Source organism: Gallinula chloropus (genome assembly GCF_964237585.1).
Source record: "Gallinula chloropus genome assembly, chromosome: 10".
In the NCBI taxonomy this organism is placed as follows: domain Eukaryota; kingdom Metazoa; phylum Chordata; class Aves; order Gruiformes; family Rallidae; genus Gallinula; species Gallinula chloropus.
This window is the reverse complement of record NC_140095.1, coordinates 11,906,066-11,926,108: the sequence shown is the minus strand read 5'-3', so window position 1 is coordinate 11,926,108 and position 20,043 is coordinate 11,906,066. Positions and strand designations below refer to the sequence as shown.

At 41.0% G+C, this 20,043-nt stretch overlaps 1 protein-coding gene across 1 annotated transcript in view; it reads right to left on the bottom strand.

The window, feature by feature from the left end:
* Positions 1-20,043, bottom strand: part of SPOCK1 (SPARC (osteonectin), cwcv and kazal like domains proteoglycan 1) — a gene marked incomplete at both ends in the record, with an annotated part of 298,243 nt that overhangs the window by 79,799 nt on the left and 198,401 nt on the right. The window contains one exon of the mRNA XM_084268439.1: positions 14,846-14,978. Coding sequence (XP_084124565.1) covers positions 14,846-14,978 — 133 coding nt within the window. The remainder of the gene's footprint in view (positions 1-14,845; positions 14,979-20,043) is intronic.

The following is a 20,043-nucleotide window of genomic DNA, read 5'->3' as shown; positions in this document are numbered from 1 at the left end:
TCATCCTCACCTTGATGAAATGACAACCCCTGGTTCTGGTAAAAGTAACTGGTTAAAGTTTGTTGAATTAGCAATGCTGACAGCTTGCAGCAGGTAAAACCAATTTTCCACTGAAAGTATGCTGCCTGCAGATTTTAGTGACATCTCCCTTGCCACCCTGGTCCTACAGGAACAAAAGCCTTCACCCAATTTTCTATTTAGTCCATATTCATATTTGGGCTGACCGTGTTCTTTGCCTCTCAGTGCCTCCTCCTGGGCAAGTTGGCTTATGGCAGGGAGAAAGTACCCCAGAAAGCCTGCTGGTGATGTAACTCTCAGTCCGAAAATAAAGAATCAGGAATATCAGGGAAGTGCTCAAACTAAATACAGCAAGATTTAGAACATGCTTTTAGATTTAAGGAAAAGTGTAGTCTTTAAATTACTGCTCTGGAATTTACTGGCTTAAAATGAAAGACCTTATGGCATCCCATCAAAGAGTTATATAACTCAAAAGGGTTTTCTTTGCTCAGTGGTGCCTGTGCAAGATATATTTAAGCAATAAAGCACATTTCTGATACTAATGCTCCAATACAGGCTCTACAACGACTGATTTTAGTGTTGAAAATACAGAGAGGTTTCTGTACAGGCTAGCATTCCTCCTTCATTTCCCTTACAGAGGCTTTGGTTGGTTGTTTTCTACCGCTTGTTTGTTTGAGCCGAAAGGATTTGATACCAACTTCAGCAGAATTTAGACAAGATGCAAGTCCTACAGTCCCACATTCAGCATCAACAGCAAACAGCCCATATTCCAGCCAAGCACAGTGCAACAACTCCAAGAGCCTTTCATTTTGGTCTCCATAAATTGGCTACATATGATCTGTAAATGTCTTCAATCTTCAAGCTTCACACTGTATCTTACAGCATTTAGCCCCCTGGGTGGCAGGTGCCTCTATGACATACCTCTCTTGAGAATGTTAAACACCAAGACTTTAAAAATTGGAACTTTTAGCAAGCAGCTTTCATTTATGTGAAAGGCAAGATATTTCAGGAATAACTTGAAAATCTGAAGTTGAGGGGAAAAAAGTCCATTAACAAGTTGAAGCCTTGATCTACAGGAGGCTTTTAGCACTTTATCTAATCTAATTTGTATTTAATAAGACAGGTTTTTCAAACAGTGCATCCACAATCCCTGATAAGAACCCCTGCGAATGAAATTAATTATTTTGTACTTTCTGCAGAGTTCAGTTTTTATATCTTTATTTATAGACAGTCCTGGTGTTGCTTTTGCCTTGTAATGATGTCATTTCCACAGACAATTAATCCCATTGATTAATTCCATTTGTTACACAGAAGTAGTAATAATAATAACAACGCATGCCATTTTTATTTGTGATCTTCCATTTACAACTCTATTATAAATTAGACCAAAATAAAACAGTTGCCCACAAACCCAAGAATAGGCTGTTGATTGTGACCACGGTGAAAAAGTCTTTCAAGCTTTTATTTCCTCTCTCAATCATAACCAAGGGTTGGTCAAGTCATAGCCAAACGTGCCTAAAGGTAGTAGGGTGGACTTCAAGTCTTCACATCTGTTTTCTACTTTAAACACAAGGGAGGAAGAGAGCTGCTTCAGAGGATTCAGGCCATAAATGAAATGGATTTTTATAGACATTATGCTGTGTCATTCATAGCCAGGGAGGTGGGAGAAAAATGTGGAAGTGATGCTCTTGATTACAATTGAGAGAAAGATACGGTTACCCACTAAAAACGCCCCAAAACCAACCCTCCAAAAAAACCCAACTAACAACCAAAAAAACCCCTCCAAAACAAACAGGTTCTGCCTCTCCAGTTAGAACAGCCTAACTCTGCAGTTAGCCCCTAACAGCCCAAACATAATACAAAAAATAACCCCCAAAGATTCACCTAAAGCCAAAACAGTGTGTGGTAGAAGACAAGATGCATTACATGGTGTAATTATGTGTCTCACCACAAAATATCAAGGCTGCAGGCCAATTTTGGAGCCGTGTGGCGCATGGTCACAGCCAGACAGACGAGAAAAGGACAGAACTACTCCCCTGCTAACCAAATCCCAACAGCAGCTCCTGTTCACCACCCCAGAGCTCACACGGGGGTGGATTCAATCTGCAAAAGACACACAGTGAGACGGGGAGGATTCACACAGTGCTGCCATGTATTGCCCCAGGACAGGAGATCTATTTGCAGAGGTCGTGCAGGGTGAGCTCAGCAAAGCTGCGCAGAACCCCAGACTACAAGTATATCCCATAAGGTTTCCCTGTCTTTTCTATCCTACACAGGAATTGGAAGAGACAGCTTGAATAACAGTGTCATCTCCTCTCTGAAAGCTTCTGCTTTTCTATTAATAATTCCTTGCATTTTTGAACTCACTCTCATCATGAAATGCAAATGTACGTAGTGTTACATCTACGCCACTGACTGAAGAAAGCCATCACCATTCAGCTGCTGAAGTTTTGAAAAGGCTCTTTACCCTCTCCATTCTACTGGAGAAAACTTTTCTTTAAAAGACATTTTGGCACTCTCTCTCCCTGTCAAATAACTCATTTTTAAAAAAGTCTTTTTGACCTGACAATGCAGGTTACTAAGAGACTTTTGAGATGTCTGGTCTATCAATTCACAGAAATTCATACCAAGAACTCTCAACCAGCATTGCTGAAATCTAAACTAGGAAACTTCCCTTTCTCCTTTACTTCCATACCTTTTCATTAAGATCTCCTGCAAGAAAAAGTGAGTACAGCTGGCTAGACTTAGAAATGACCCACTTCACATTCTTGTCTCAGTCTGAACAGGTGACAACAAGGAGACACAAAACTTGCATTAACAAGAAAACACCCTCCATTGCAATAGATTTGGAGTAAAATATATACTGTTTTCTTCTGGGGAGAGAAAAAAAAGTATGTTTGCAGCAGAAGCTACTTTTATTAGGATTACATTCTTCTAGCTTGCTGCAATGTTGAATTTTTGACTGTGATGCTTTCTCCCTACATACTTATTTCTATATATGTAACACATTAAAATGAGTAAAAGAAAAATTAATGCTATTGGAGAACACTCCAAAGCATACAAACCCAAAAATTAATGGCTATAACTACATGGCCTCCAAACTCTCTCCTCTACTTTCTTCTATTTGCAATGAAAATATCACAGATGGGCAGAATGAAAAGACTTGTGTTTTGTGTAGTATTACCTCTGGGGGGAAAACCCTCATTAAGCCAAAGAGATCCACTTGTATTATCTAACTGCCAGTGACTGGACACAGGCCCAGTATGCACAAGTTGTTCTCCAAAACTTGAAGCTACACCCAATTTTTCTACGGATTTGAGCACCCTACAGCTTCCCCTCCTCAAAAGGACATTCTCAGCATTCTTCTTTCTCCTTCCCACAGATTCTATCCCATCAGTTCCAGGTCTGCTTCTGCCGCCTCTGCAGCTGATCCCTGCAACACTCCCAGGTCTTCTCCATACTCCTTTCCTTTGGTTTGATGGAGTAAAGACCTTACTGCAGAGGACCCCATGGTAGAGGTAGCAGGTTCTGGTATTTCCAGGCCAGGGTACAGATCTTGAGGGCCCAGATAGATTCCCCTCTGATTTTCCCTTACCTTCTGTGTAAGTTTAGTGATTTTGAAGAGAATGCTGAGCTCAAACTGACATTTTTGTGTAAAATGCTCCCATTGGAAAATACTCATATCATTTTGCCTGCAACAGCTATCACAATATCTCAATATTACACATATAATACCAGTGTGATTTCTAACACCAGCTAAATACATTTTAATATGATGCACTTACTTCGTGCATGAGTATTTAAAACCCCATTTAGTTGCACAGGTTTGAGTTGGTGGGTTTTTTTTCAAATGAGAAATGTGTTCACTTGTGCACTTCAAGCCACACTGACAACCCACTGAGTAATGTCAACCCCAAGATACATTTTCTAGTCCAATTATACTATAGGGGCACATTTGAGCACGATGCATAATATAAAGAAGATACACACATAAATCCCATTATTGTTAATGGAAACTATGTGCACCACACTCCCACACACTGTTTAAAAACTATGCCCCACAGAATAATTTTAAATAACTCATATTCCACACAGTATGAACCTGTTATCTGAAAGCTATTCCTTTGCCTGCTCTATTATAAAGGGACAAGAGACAGTGTACAAAGAACAAGCCTTACAGCTTCAGTCCCTTTGAGTTTCTAGCCTTTTCTTTTGAATACTAAAGATGTAAAACAGTCTGTATCATTCCAATAATCTAATTTTCCAATCCACCTTCATTAACATTGCTGGCTGAAGCCAATTACAAATGCCTTAAGGCTCCTAGCCTCATAAGCATAGTGTGACAGGTCAGATTTTATTGTTTGCTCCATCCATCATTACTGACACAGTAATTCAAAGTACACAAGGCACAGTCTACACACTGCTGCTTCTTTATCCCTGTGCACCTGCTGTAATTTTAATGTAGAACCTTTATTAATAAAGTACATCATCTTCTGTCATTCAGCACTGGCTTCTTCCACATGTGTGAAAAGAAAGAGCTTCCAGTTTGTGTTTCTTCTAGCAGCATCTAATGTTCTCTCTTTTGGGGTAATGCCCAAGTAAGTTATCACTGGTGATGTGCTTCATCAACAAATACTTTTTATATATCTAAGGCAATACAGTAGTGAAAATTATAAAAAAAAAGTAAAATAATAATAGTTCAGGCACTGAATAAGCAGCACCAGGAAAACAAACCCCTTTGGGAGTGATGTAGACAACCAATAGTAATGTTCATTTATTTTCTAAAATATGGCTGATAAGCCTATGTCTTCCAGCCTAGAGATGAAGTTAATTTTTCAAGACATTAATGACTTGCAGTCACATTTAATTCAGTAAGACTTCAGCATATATATTTAAAAACACACCCTAGAAAAGGGTTGTTTTTCTGAATTTTTGGAATACTGAGCAGCCAAGAGTGGGAATGTTACATATTCAAACTTCTAATTATTGGCAGCAATTACCTGGGTGCCTAAATAAAAACTTTGCCTTCTTCAATACTGCAGAAGCTCGTAAGTGGGAAGGAGAAAAATCAGTGACATTCTAAACATTATTTAATTTCTCCAAAAAAAAGGCACATATTTGAAAATGTGAGCAGCTTAGGAAGAAAAGGCTTCCTGCAGTAAGTTGCCCTTCAGTGCATCAGTGTTTGCTATGTAAAAAGAGTCAGTCACCCCAACTTTAAAAACAAACAACACAATCAAAACACACCCACAAAGCACCAAAACCAGATTGAAACACGAATCTAGATTAAAGTTATTTTAGCATGCTGCAAATTGCTGTAATAAAATCCCAAAATATCCACTAGTGTTTGTCAATACCTTGGCAAAGACTATTTTAGACCTGTATGACATACCCCCACACAGGGTTGGGTTTTTTTTTGGGGGGGGGGGTGGGGGGAATAATTTGGTAACAAGTGACACGCAAACAGGAGGAGCTGTATTATCATGTGGGTGTAGTTACTAAGAGTTCTAGAGACTCATAGTAGGTAAACATGAAATTAATATAGCTAATTTGCAGCAAATACATTTGAGTGATTCCTATCAATTGAATTCTAGTCCATTTACATAAATCCACTTTAAAAAAACCCCATAAAACCCCACAACAACATACTACTACTGTTTCATTTATTTACAGCTTATTATTCTCTGGGAGCACTGGTGAAACTCAAGGTAACAACTGCAAAACCTTTCACTCCTGCAGCACCAAAGATAATGAGCTCTCTCAGTCTCTTCAGAGCTGTATGAGTATTATTAGACCATTTGGGAAGACTGGCTTGTAAAGAGTTTAAGGGAGTTGGATGTGAGAGAAGGAACCTTATGCTGCCTGAAATCTCTTTCTGTCATTCAGAGACGGGCAGCGCTTCGTGGAAATCTGAAGGTTATTTTATACTGCACAGGTTCTGCTGCTGCTTTTCCCAGCATGATGTTTACACATCACTCCTGCGGCCACATATTGAGAAAGTTTTTTTAGGGAGTTCAGAACAGTGCTTTTGATATAGTCCAGTTACCAAACTAACATAAAGAATGAATTACCCCTTGCAGTAACATGCCTGATAGAGGTATTTTATTGCAGTTTCCCCTGGATTCTATGGGCTTAACTTGCTTAACTCAGTAATTAAACATTCAACTTTGACAAGTCTTAACTACAGTGAAATAACAGATTCAGGAATTAAAGAAAAAACCCCACGGATTTAGAAACTGACAAAATATGTTAATCATAAAGAACCCAGACTGCACAAAGCCAAATTGTTTTGGACGGAGCAATGTGAGACTATGGAGAAACAAACTAAAAATATCCTTTCCCTGCTAGGCAAGGTTACAGAAAGGAGATAAACATTGCCATACCCCAATTAGACTGACTTACTTAACCTGTAGTTGTTAAAACTTGGAGGTACAACTTTGGATAATTTTTCCTTTCTGTCAGGGCCTTTTTCTCACTGGTCCCAGTAGAAATCAAAGCAGTAGGAGCTTTAACTAATCTCTCTTAAATTATACCAAGGAAGAACAAAACTAGGTTGTGGGACATCTAACTCTGTCCCCAAAACACCTCCAATATTTTTCTGTCCTGCCTTTGTGCTGGATATGAGAGATCAGCCTCCAGCAGAACCAAAGCAACCCCTTCTCCCTCCAACATTGACCAGTGCCTTCAGAGTTTTAAGTAGCCAGTTTCCCACAAAAACAATCCATATTCTCTGTATAGGGGGATTCATGTGATTAAAAAAGATTTCTTGCTTTTTGTGGGGTTGTTTGGATTTTGGGGGGATTCAAGGGGTTTTGTTTGTTTTGTTGCCCATTTGTGTTAATGAAAGCTCCTTCTCCAATGACTAAAGGGACAGCAACAAGCAGTCTCTGAAAGAGCACTACATCTTGGGCCACAGCAACATCTCATTAATTCATTGAATCTCAAACCTGGCAATATGACAACGTGGTCATTACGATGTAAAAACTGCCCACCCAGAGCTCTTCGGTTTTTGCCTCTATCTGTTGACTCACTGCAGAAGCCTCTTTTAGCTGTTCTCACAATTCAGGTGAAAAAATCTTGCAAACACACATATATTCATGGGGTTTAGCTGGGAAGCTGTCACAGACTCAGCCACAATGCACAGAGCAGTGGTTATGCAGGCCTCGTTTTTCCCAGTTAGGATATAAAATTGGTAGAGGATTGTTTTGGGTTTTGAATTTACTATGTGACACCACCGAAAAGCAAAAGCTGCTCCACTTAAACATAAAACTAAATGGGATTTGAAAGGAGGCTCAGGAATTTGCTGAAGCGAAGCATTGTTTGAGTGGAGTTCAGGAGTTGTATTTTCCAGCACCCCTCAGAGTTTGACAAACACTACCCTATCCCAGGGAATGCAGAGATTCACGGAATTGGGTTGGAAGGGACCTCCAGAGATCATTGAATCCAAGCTCCTGCCAAAGCAGGGTCCCTATGACAGGCTTCACAGATCAGTGTCCAGACTGTTCTTGAATATCTCCAGAAGAGACTCCACCCCGCCCTGGGCAGCCATTCCCAGGGCTCCATCATCCTCACAGTGAAGTTCTTCCACATATTGGTGTGGAACTTCCTATGTTACAACATGAGGCCAATGCCCCTTGTCCTGTCCCCACAGACACTGAGAAGAGTCTGGCCATTTCGCCCTGTGTCCCACGCTTCGGATATTTATAACCACTGATCAGATCCCCTCTCAGTCTTCTTTTCTCAAGGCTGAACAGCCCCAGCTCACTCAGCCTTTCCTCATAGGGGAGATGCTGCAAGCTTTTAATCATCTTTGTAGCCTTCTGCTGGACTCTCTCCAGGAGATCCCTGTCTCTTTTGTACCAGGGAACCCAGAAGCGGACCCAATATTCCAGGTGGGGCCTGATCAGGGCAGAGTAGAGGGGGAGGATCACCTCCTTTGACCTGCTGGCCACATTCCTTTTAATGTCCCTCAGTATCCCATTTGCCTTCTTGGCCCCTAGGCACACTGCTGGCTCATGGCCAACCTGTCATCCACCAGAACCCCCAGGTCCTTCTCCGCAGAGCTCTTCTCCAACAGGTCATCCCCCAGTCTGTACTGATACATGTGGTTATTCCTTCCCAGGCACAGGGCTCTACACTTGCCTTTATTAATCCTCAGTTGGTTTCTCCCTGCCCAGCTCTCCAGCCTGTCCAGGTCTTACTGAATGGCAGTTTGTTGGGGTTTTTTTTGTGGCCAAAATACCCCTCTGAGGCAGCACAGGGGAGAACTGAGAGCCTTTTAAAAGTACATTAATTGACCAAAAGATAAACATTTGAGCTCATGCAGAAATACCCCATAGGCATAACTACTGTAAGACCTGTACCTGATAATCTGTGACAGTGAAAATCAAGTTCTACCTTATTCCCAATTCTCTGCTCATTCCTTGAGACCATGCAGAGAAAAAATTCTCACACCAACATATAAACAAGAGGCTGTCTTTAGGATAAGCAGCACTTCATCAAACAGCCTTGCTCGCCTCACACGTCAAGCCGAACAAACCGTGTAGCCGCGGTAGGCGCAGCACAGAGCTCCGTGTGGTTCGCCTTCTGAGAGAGCACGTTGACTATTTAGGACCTGATTATGCAACAACAGCTTCACACAGCTTTGGATCATAGGATTTAAGTCTCCCCGGCCCAGACTAAAGGCTGAAGGAATATCTACCTTGTTGGGAATACAGTAGCCAGATGTGCCCGAGTCCAATGAGTGATGTACAAAGGTACTCAGCATTAGGCAAATTCTTGTTCTAACCTCCTCTAGAGATTCCCTGCTGTTATTTGCAAGAATAAAGTGAGTAATTCTGAAAGCCTCATGCCAGATATACTGCTACAGCTAGGAAACCCTCTGCAACAGCATGAATCAAATAATGAAGGAGGAATGAATGTTGAAAACCTACTATTGTAATAAGGAAGTAGTAATGATGCTACAATATATTTTTCCCTACAGAAAACTCATTCAGAACAGTAACATCCCATGAAACCTACTGATTTCCATAAAAGAGATATTGGAATGCCCCATATAAAAGTCCTCACCACCCTGATCACAAAACTCCAGATAACTCAGAAATGGTGCTATCCTACCTTACAGACATATTTAATACAAAGCAGCATCACACCCCTGCAACGCCTACATCATACAAACTTTTTCATGACAACTTCACAGTAGGTTTATTAAGGAATCCAGATCTTCCCAAACTACAAATAAGGAAAATGTGAATTGCCCAACATCACAGCATAGGTCAGTGGAAGAACTGAGTAACATCCCAGATCTACTAGGTTCAGGCTCAAGATGTAGACAATAGAATATGTCAGGCCTAGACCCTGAACTCAGAGCAAAGAGCTGATTCAAAATAAGATGAGGAAAAAGAGGGGGAACAGGAAACCATTTATTCTTGTACCTCTCACCAACAGGGGTCAAATGCATAAGGATGATAATTTTCTATATGAATTCCTTTAACTATATCCTTCCTTGTCTTACTCCTCCTGTGTCATCTGTTTCCCACCCGCATTTCCTTAATTTTCCCTTTCAAAACAGAACCAAAGCTAGAAGTTAACACAGAATTTAAACTTCAACTAACGCAGGACAGGACAGGTCTTCATGCTTGCTAAGGCTCTGCAGACTACCTCAATTTCCATCAGGAAAGGCAGGGTCATCCTGTGACAAACCACAGCTGGTTAACAGGACCCCATACCTAGAGTTCCAGTAATCCAGTCGATACTTGGGTTATTAAAACCACACTATGCTGTGCTCAATACTGGACACCTTAACAAATACTTTTAATTGTGCTTCTGAAACCAGATGCTTCCTAACGAAACGTAGCAGCCCTCCCATTGCACACATATAACTAATAGTGCCTTATTATTTTGGTCATTTTTTCCGCCCATTTCAAGATTGTCAGAAAATTATTTCTCTTGTACATCCCTTAATATCAAATTTGTTACCTAATGTTATGACAACAGGAGGTGATTTTTCCATTTTCAAACAAAACAAGACATGATCATGGACTTAATTAGTTTGCAATGATTTAATTAAAATTTGCAGAACAACAATGCACCTAATTAGAAGCATAATAATTATGCCAATGTACCTTTCCATCTTTGAAGGGACCATTAGTCTTTGAGGTAGTATGTTTTGTAATTTAAGATCATCCTTATTTTCATTTTCTGATTAGTTAAGTGCAGTCATCGTCATGTTCAGGTAATTGCCTTATTAACTAGCTTAATTAAACTTCCTGTAAAACTGACAGCTACAGAGTTATTTTTCTTAATGTGTTGCTGACAAAAACATTAACTAATTACACAGAGCTCTTTACAGGGCTTACTTACCTCATAAGCTTAATTCATCAGTACTTTAAAGAGCTTTGTAAACTCTGACTGCAATATACTACGGAAGTGCTTTGCATTGTCAGAGCATTAAATAGAGCTGTTATATCCAGGAAACAGCAATTTCTCTTTGCAAAGTTTTATAATATGGGAGAATGAGCATGCACTTTAAAACATTTGCACTTCAAGCAGTAACTAGACTCAGTGAAGTTTTTGAAAACTTAAAGCACATGGAGTTCAAGTTAACAGAAATACTGATAGGGAGTTTATGAAGTTTCCAGAAATAGAACATAATTATGCAAGTCAAAAGGCGCAAAGGAAAATTGTACAAGCGCCGTTGTTTCTCACAATGAAGACAAGGTTGAAGACACTCCAGGAAAAGAACCAGAAAGGTTTAATGCCTAAAGAGTGGTGAGATTTTTCAAGCAGTACAACTCCCACATATGAAGCTATATCAACTTAAGATCTATCAAAGTACTCGGTACTCTGTGTCTCCTATTGGGATAATTTAAGTGACACTTAAATCCCTTGTGGCACAAGATCTTGGCATGAAATTCTCCATTACCAACATTTTCCCATCTACCTTTGTGTTGGACGCCAGCACCTTTGAATATTTTCCAACAGAAGATGAAGAAGATGAAAAAGATTCCTTTGACTAGCCCTCAATAAATTAGACTAGAGGCTGAAGGTTACTATGTATTTGGTGGAACAGAGGGACCAAGTTAAAAACCCCGAGCCTCTGTCATAACCAACCAGTAAGCTTCATCTTGGCAGTTTACAGTTTATCAGTGCAAACCAGAGAGATGGTAAAGCTTTTGTTATTTTGCCATATAGCCTTTATGAATGGAAGATTTTATTACCCAGTCAGGAACAACTAAGACATCAATTAAAAGAAAAACAACCACTAAAAAAAATGTTATGTTACTTTCTTGAAACTGAATCCTTAAAAATTTCTTGAGGTTTCCATAAAAAAAGAACACCGAGTCCTCCACATTCCTCAAGCTCTGTGGAACATCATCCCTCATCAAGTTCTGTACTCTTATTTTTGCTTTAAGATCTAAAACTAAACTTTGAAGGAGTCAAAACTAAAAATGCCAAGCAACGATATAAGGAGTACTCAGGACCTGTTTAAAACAAAAGAAAACCACGACAACTTGAAATGGTAGAGGAATATGCTCTTTAAGAAAAGAGCTTTATATGGATGAAGAAGGTTAGCTCCATCATCAGCTTGCCTCATCTAAAGATACAGGTTGCCTTCACTTTTGCAGAAGAATCGAAGCCCTCCAATCCCTCTGCCTAGCATCCTGCCAAGCTGCAGACCCTTAAAAGAAAGAAAACCACAAAAAAAAAAAGAGTAATAGAAAGAACAAATTAGAAGCAGAACAAGTCAGTCCTGCTGAACTACACCAATCATCCCAGCTCCAGGACATCACTGGCTTAGGGACTCAGTGTGATAGAGGTTTACCAGCAGGCAGTGGATCCATTCTCCATGGATTTATATAAATCCTGTTTATATCTTTGTCCTGCCATGCTGCATTGAATTTCACAATTTTATTTTGAACTGAAAAAATAAAAATACTTGCTTTTTCTTAAAGCCACCAAGTTAGAGTACTTCAAAACACAAGATCTAATGAGACAACATTCCTTTTCCAATACTAGTCATTTTTTCATGTAAAATCACGCTGAATTGTTCCAGTTATTCTGTGCATCCCTGCAAGTGCCACATCTCTGAAGGCCTTTACTACCCTTCTCTGAGCATTTCCTATGTCTACTGTGCCAGCTTTGAGATGAAGCGATGATAACTGAAGCCAATGAGAAGTCCAGCATTTACAGGGAAACATAATAATATTTTGTGATTGTCTCAGCTCCTTTAACAATTTATTACCATTTTTGGCACACTAGTGATCACCACAATATCTTCAGAGAAACAGCCAGAATTATTCTGAGATCAAGTGGCTAAATGAGCGCTCGTGATAGGTATGTTTGGTTATTTTCTTTTCACAGGAATTGCTGCACATTTATTGACACCTAAATTTCATCTGAATTTTATCAGCCACCTGTACTTCCACAGCATTACTTCTCATTTGTTTTTACCACAGTCAACAGTCTAAAGTGTGGGGAGAGCAGTCCCCAGTGCGTTACTGGTGTTGTTGAACAGCAACTCCAAATTGTTAGTGAAATCCTTTGATGCTGCTCTCCCAGACCAACTACAAGCCCCGTCTCCTGCCTAACCCCTTGCTGTGCTGCCCAGGAAAGGCAGAAAAGAAAATCAAACTGAGCCATGATGGATGAAAACACTGTGTGTATGTGTGTTGCCTGGAATATTGTGTCCAGTTCTGGGCCCCTCAGTTCAAGAAGGACTCAGAACTCCTCTAAAAAGCCCAATGCAGGGCCACTGAGATGATGGAGGAGGTGGAACACCTTCCTTATGAAGAGAGGCTGGGGGAGCTGGGCCTCTTTAGCTTGGAGAAGAGGAGACTGAGGGGTGACCTTATTCATGTTTATCAATACGTAAAGGGTGAGAGTCAGGAGGATGGAGCCAGGCTCTTCTCAGGGATGCCAGCGATAGGACAAGGGGCAGCGGGTGCAGCTGGAGCAGAGGAAGTTCCATGTAAACATACAGAGGAACTTTTGCCCTGTGAGGGTGACAGAGCCCTGGGACAGGCTGCCCAGAGATGCTGTGGAGTCTCCTTCTCTGAAGGCATTCAAACCCAGCTGGAGGCATTCCTGTGTGATTTAGTCTAAGTGATCCTGCTCTGGCAGGGGGTGGGACTAGATGATCTTTTGAGGTCCCTTCCAACTCATAACATTTGTGATTACATGAATACCACCTGCCCAAGTGGTAGATAGCCAATATACGACTTCAGAAAACTTTTCCCTTCCAAAATGTACTGGCTACTCTCCATCTTTTGTTTACAAGCTTTGCAAGAACCTTTTTGCTCACCCAGCACATCATTACGTGTCCAAAGGAGGCGCCACAGCGCCAGGATGGAATACTGCATTTCTGTGCACGTAACTGCCCACACCCCAACATCCACCCTTTGCATTTCCAGTCACTCCTGGAACACGCCAGCCAGAAATACTACTTGCCAACAGCACTGCATATGAAAGAAAGTTACCAAAGAAAACTGATTTTAGTGATTTAAAGGCAAGAAACAAAGGTCATGTTATCTGGTGAAAACTATTGGTGAGTTTGAGGGGAGAGGTTGTGTTCTGTTCATAGAGGATACTGGAAACCCACAATCGTTACTGACCATAGGAGTGCTATTTGTTAGGACATTAAAACACACCATTTAACTTTTATGCTCTGCCTAAAGTATTTTTCAATACTTGAAAAATTTGAAACCTAAAACCCAATGCTGAGGAGCATTGCATATTCCTAGAGAGCACTGAAGAAGGTAGCTTGTTCAATAGGCAACTCCAAGCCCTTTTTCTTTAGCCTCTGTGTAAAAGGGTAAGAGTTTCTGCTGTCTTTCTCCTTTGGCCATACAAACCCTTCAGCCAGAACACAAGACAGGCTTAAAATTAGCTATGGCAGCATTTGAATATTTCTGTCAATTAACAGCTGAGGAACTCTCAGCTGGGCAGCTCGAAGATAACATCCCTGTTAGATCACAGCAGAAGGTTTTTTTCCTTCTGATCACTTTATTTTCCTGGATTGTGGGATTTTAAACTGTAGTTTTACTGGCTGTCAAGCTTACCCTGCATGCAGGAAGAGAAGAAAACCTTAAGGGTATTCATTCTCTAAACACAACTTCCACCACCTGAACTGCTCATTATGGAACATGTATCAGAGACATGGAAGGCTGTATTTGATAATGGGAGATCTGGTCTGCTAGACGGCTGCAGAGCAAGTTTATTTTATTGAGTCAAGCCATAAGGTGATCATATTTCCAATATAACAATGAGCCAATTTATCCCCACTGTGTTATGGGATTTTTTTTTTATTTTTATGGCATCATATATGCTGCATCTGGCACACAAGCCTATTAAAACTGGTTTAAATGAATTGTAATGTTACCCATGCAGACTGCAAAACAAATAAATTAAAAAAAATAAATATACCTATCACAAAACAATAACACTGCTGAGATACTTTATCACTTGGAGACCAAATCTTGCAACCAAGAACTGTCCCAAAATCCCCTCATCTGAACAATCCAACCTCATGAAATTTTCTCTCTGTTGCATCATAAACACTGAAAGTGTTCCACAGCAAAAGTGAGCTGTACAGAGAATCATGAAATCACGACACCTGATTTGTCATTCTGATTTGCTGTTTGTCAGATATGTAAAAAAAAAAATCAATTAAAATCCACATTTATCAGCCCTTTTCAGACAAAAAAAAAAATCCAAAACTGAATTAGACTGTAATTTAACATTGCCTATTAATGACAATTAATCCATCTTCATGCTACACCCCGGATGACCGTTACTGACAGGATTTCAGGTCACAAGCAGAACTTACCTTGGTAGTGTACGTGTGTCCGTCGGATCCACAGATGGGGCTGGCATGTGTCACAGGGCAAGGCTTGCACTTTACCATGTTAGCTGGTCCAGCCCAGTGCTTAGGGGCCAAGTTTCCTTTCTTCTGTCGAAGGCTGTAAAATAAGAGACGCCGGGTTTTATTTGAAGATGCTCATATAAAACAGAAGAACAAAAGCTTCCCTGAGAAAGGCAAGGCAACACTGGGTTTTCAACACAGTATTAATTTATAGCAAGTAAATTAAATATAGCTCCTAACAATGCTTCTATAATATGGCATGTTACAGCAGGCAATCTAGAGAGACATAAATTGGTAGGCAGCCCTAGATCTACAATACTTGGCAGCTTCGTTTTGATTTATAACTACAAATGACTTCGCTTAAGAATACAGCATTTCCTTGACCTACACAGTGTTTCTAGTGAAGCAGGCAAGTAGTGTGACATCAGGTTGCTTTTAGAGACATTTGCACTGGACCCTCTCCCAGCTGCTGAGTTACTGTTAAGGAAGCGACAATTTTAAACCAAAATCCTTTGAACAACATTACAATTTATATTATGCTTATAAAAATGTATAAGATCATGGAACAACTTTGTACGTGCTGTAGCACTGAGCAGCTGTTATTCTCGGATCAATCACAGCCCCCTAGGAACGCTACAAAGCAACAGAGAGCATCTCCAAATCTACAAATGCATTTGTGCCACGGGAGTGATTGCAGTTGTCCTCAAGTCATGGACTACTCAATTATTACATTAAAAATGCCTATGAAAAGACATCTGCTCCAAAAAGTTATTGCAAAACATGTGCAATTGATTCTGATTAATAGCTCATTTTCCTGTCATAATGAACTACTTGACTGATACCACATTAGGTAATTATCACCAGCCTACTGTTGAAAGCTGATTAAAAGTTTGTTTTAGAAACCACAAGTCAATGTTACAATGCAGATTCATTTTGGCCGTGTGTACTTGTCTTTCACTTGAAAACATTTACCAGGGAAGGGAAGGCAAGGCATTGCATCAGCTTTGCTGGAGAGCGTTAAGAAAAATAACTGCCATCTGTTCTCATACCACAGTAAAAAAGATATGATATAACAGTTCAGCTAGAAATACATTTCAATGCACCACTGAATGACTTTATCACAGTTTTAGAAAAATATATACAGATATATTTTAAAGCAATTTCACTACAGCTTGCAATTTGCTATGCAATACTGACTGATGTAATGACACATTCAGCTGCTAAAATAATAAAAATTCCATTCTTTCATCTCAGCTCTAGTTTTCTTCAAGCCTAACCTTTGTCACAGTGATGAATAGGGCTATTTAGAAGCTTGTGTCCACAGAAGGAATCCAATCATGATATCATAAACTATGAAAATAGAAGCCTAGTATTTAAGACTGAATTCCCTCGTTAGTTCAGAGAAGTTTTCTTAATGCACAGAGCAGCTTTCCCTCTTTCAGATGCATTCTGCCTCATGGAGTCACCATTATACTAGATGCTAAATGCTGCAGATGGGTGGTTGCTTGGCTCCGAACCCCCAAAACACAACTCCACAGGCATGCTCTCTTCTGCTGGGGCTGTACAAACCATTTATTTCTGCTTCCCAGAGTAAATAACTTTTCTGAAACCCCCTTTGCCTCCAACAAGGCTTTGTTACTAAAATGTAATGGTTATCTTATTTTCCCAAACTGTTTCGATTACAGGCATTTCTTTTGTCTTTTCAGCCTGACAAGAAAATTTCCTCTTTCCCCTCAGTTACAGCCCTGTGCTTCCAGAAACACACAAATTCAGAGTCCAAAATATGTTTTTGATGTAATCCTGTGGATACTGATGAGCTGAGACCAGACACAGGTCCGAATGGTGCTGTGCTTCTCCTCTGTGGACTGCAGGATGGATCATGGCTCAAAGCAGAGGTTTTGCCTCCTCCACAGACTGTGACTTCAGTGAACTTGAAGTGTACAATTTAATGCCATCCTCATAAAAGCCATTAGCCACCAAGCATGCAGGATGGAAATGAGAGACTGAACTAACGAGCACCTCAAAGTTCAGTGTAGATTGAGGATCTTGGCTAGGCTGATGCCTAACAAATCACATCAGCTTGAGGCTCTGGCAAGTAGAAAGCACACTGTACAGTATTTGTAGATGAAACTTCTACCCTATAACTTTTCTTTTAAAGTCCACTCTAGACATGCCTGCTCTAGTTCTGTCCAGGCTAGAGTCCACCTCCCCAAGCAGCCACCACAGGTGTGCTGAGTTAGCCCAGGTGAGCTGAGTTAGCCTAGGCTGTTTTCCCACACCACCTGGCATCACTTTTCCATAAATGGGGCTTGTTGGAGAAAGGCAATTTGGTGCAGCTCCAGGACAACAACAACTGTCCATATCACAGCAGCAGCTCATTGAGCCTAGTGGCCTCTCAATCACTTTGTTGAGAACAAAAAAACCAAACCCCAAGCAGAGCTTCAAGCCTAAACTCTATTTGCACTGCAGCTGCACTGAGCCAGCAGCAGCCATGGGTGAGAAGAGGGGCTCCCCTTGGATGGGAACCAAAACGGTTTCACCTGAGCTCAGTCTGCAGCACTTGGCTTGCAGATGTAGAAGGAAATGTTATTCCCACCCCCCCACCTTAATCATCATGATCTTTTGAGAAGAAAGAAAAAAATCATTCTCTCAAAAAGAGTGATATTTAATAACAAGAAGGATTCACAGCAGATAACATCTCAAAGCGTTCTGTTCTTTTTTAAAAGTCAGCAGTTTCAGTAGCGCTTTGTGCAATGTGAGCAGCAAGGCAGGAGAGTGATGCAAGGAGCCCGCAGTGCTCTGAGTTTCCATGTGCACGATGCGACTGGCAGCACAGGGCAGCACTGCTTTGACTGCAAGAAACTGGGTTTCAAAAAAATGACTATATTCTTTCCAAGCTCCAGTTGCATCAGAAACAATAGCACCGAGTGTCAATGGATTTGAAGCCAGTCAAAAATAATTTCTGTCAGTTTGGCCAAGCGAGCAACAGCTGAAAGTTTCACCCAGATCTGGATTCCACCCCCCCTCTAAACCCACTGCTAGGGACCTATTTCTGAGGGAGAACACATTTTCTGAAAAGTAAACATGTATTTTTCTATAGTGATAATTTGAGAGGCTGGATTTGACTTTTGGAAGCTTTTCAATCCTATAACCCCTAACAACACATCAAACATCCAAACAAACAAATTAAAACCTAGACAAGGAGATTGGCTGCCGTAAGCAGCCAGCCAGCAAATCCCTTCTCAATGGAAGTGCACATTCCCATACTCAGGGAGCATGTTTTGCTATGCTAATCATCTCCATTTAGAATAAACATGTCAGGAGCAAGCCAGGCCAAAGCAAATTAAGGCTTTTTTATTTTTTTTCCCTGACAAGTTAACCAACTTTAATCCTGCTTTAAGACTCAGAATTGAAAGGATGGACTACAAATCATTAGAAAATAACAACTGTGCAGGAACTCCCCACTGGGGTAAGAGTCTGCCATGCTTAGGACAAGAAAGCCAAGTATTTTCAATATTCCATGAAAGTCTTGCTCAAGTATTAAGACTTAGAGGCAAGCCCTGCCTGCTTTTCCAACTGGTGAATTGATGCAATGAAAAGCTGAGATTTAAGGTGCAGTTAAGTTTTGCAGAATTCAGCTGCTTAACGTTTTAAAGCATAAAGAAATTTCACTGGCTTAAAACATTCACATTTCTACACAGAGACTCAGCATCGTTACCCAGACACACTACTTACCATATAGCATGAAAACACAGGAAAACTACATCTGCTTTGCTCACACAGGGAAAGTACAGGAAGGTTTCCCGATGCCACCAGCCAGAAGCCTAGCTCACACCTCCCCTCCAGCACAGACCTTACAAGCACAAACCTCTGGCTGGGGAAATAGGAGCTCAGAAGTTAGCTCCACCCAGGAGTTGAAGGCTTTCAGCTGTGTCCCAGGGAGCCAGAAGCTCGCCCTGAGCCAGAGCTGATGTGTGCAGCTGGCAGCATTGCCCCAGCTGGCAGCCCCATGGTGGGAACCACCCAACCTCTCCCCACCTGCTTGGGAGCTCCAGCTATTGGCACCAAGACAGTCTGCTAGTCAGGTTGAACTCTGCCTTTGGTTTAGCAGAAGTTTCTTGAACCCTCCAACAAAACATCTTGCATGTAGTCATATCTTTTGAAACAAATCCACAGCCTTCCATCCTGAGCAACCCTCTGCGTGGACACTATGTGCTGTGCTCCTTAGGGATCTCTGCAGCTTTGCTTATAACGGTTGTCTCCAGAATGGCACAGACAAGTATATACAATATAGTCACCTGCACAAAGAAGTCATTTTGTTTATTGATATTTACAATTTGTTTTAGAGTTGGGGTGGTTCAGCCTGGAAAAAAGAAGGCTCTGGGGAAACTTGAGAGCACCTTCCAGTACTCAAGGGACTCCAGGAAAGCTGGAGAGGAGCTGGTTATGAAGGCAGGGAGGGGCAGGACAGGTGAAAGAAAGGAAATTTAGATTAGATGTAAGGAAGAAATTCTGTGTAAGGGTGGGGAAGTTTTGGTGTACTTCTGCAAATAACAGCAGAAAGTTTCTTAAAAAAACCCAAACAACAAACACAGAAGGGGTGAGGGAAGCGACACAGAGAGATTGGTACTGCCTGTTCTTACTCTTGAAGTCCTTGTTTCAGTGATGTTACACATACATAGGATTCGGTTCAATGGATGTTGCAAATCACTTGCAATGCTCATCCCTGTTTCTGCTGTCTAATACAACTACTTCACGTCCAATCTGAGTAGTATCGAGCTGGTTAGGATTTTTTGGATAAAATAGACCTTAACTACAAAATACTAACTTGCCAAAACCAAAATAGCTCATGGAGATAAACTGATGTTACTGAACTTGTAAAGACATTGTTACTGGAGGTCTAGATGGTGCTGTGCCAGTTTATCTCAGGATGCCAGTGACCTTGAGGTCCCACAGTTGGGGATTTGCAGATGCTTGCTACAGGGACTGAAACTTTTGTTCATATTTCCTCTGCTTTAAAGCCAGAAGTCTGAAAGCCCTCATAGCTCTGTCCCTAGTCAGGCTGATTGTGTGGAAGACCATCTCAGTGGTCTCTTCCAGAGACCTCTTTCATGCAGCAAAAGTGACCTCAGCATCCTCAGGGTTTGCAGGCTCCTTGGAAG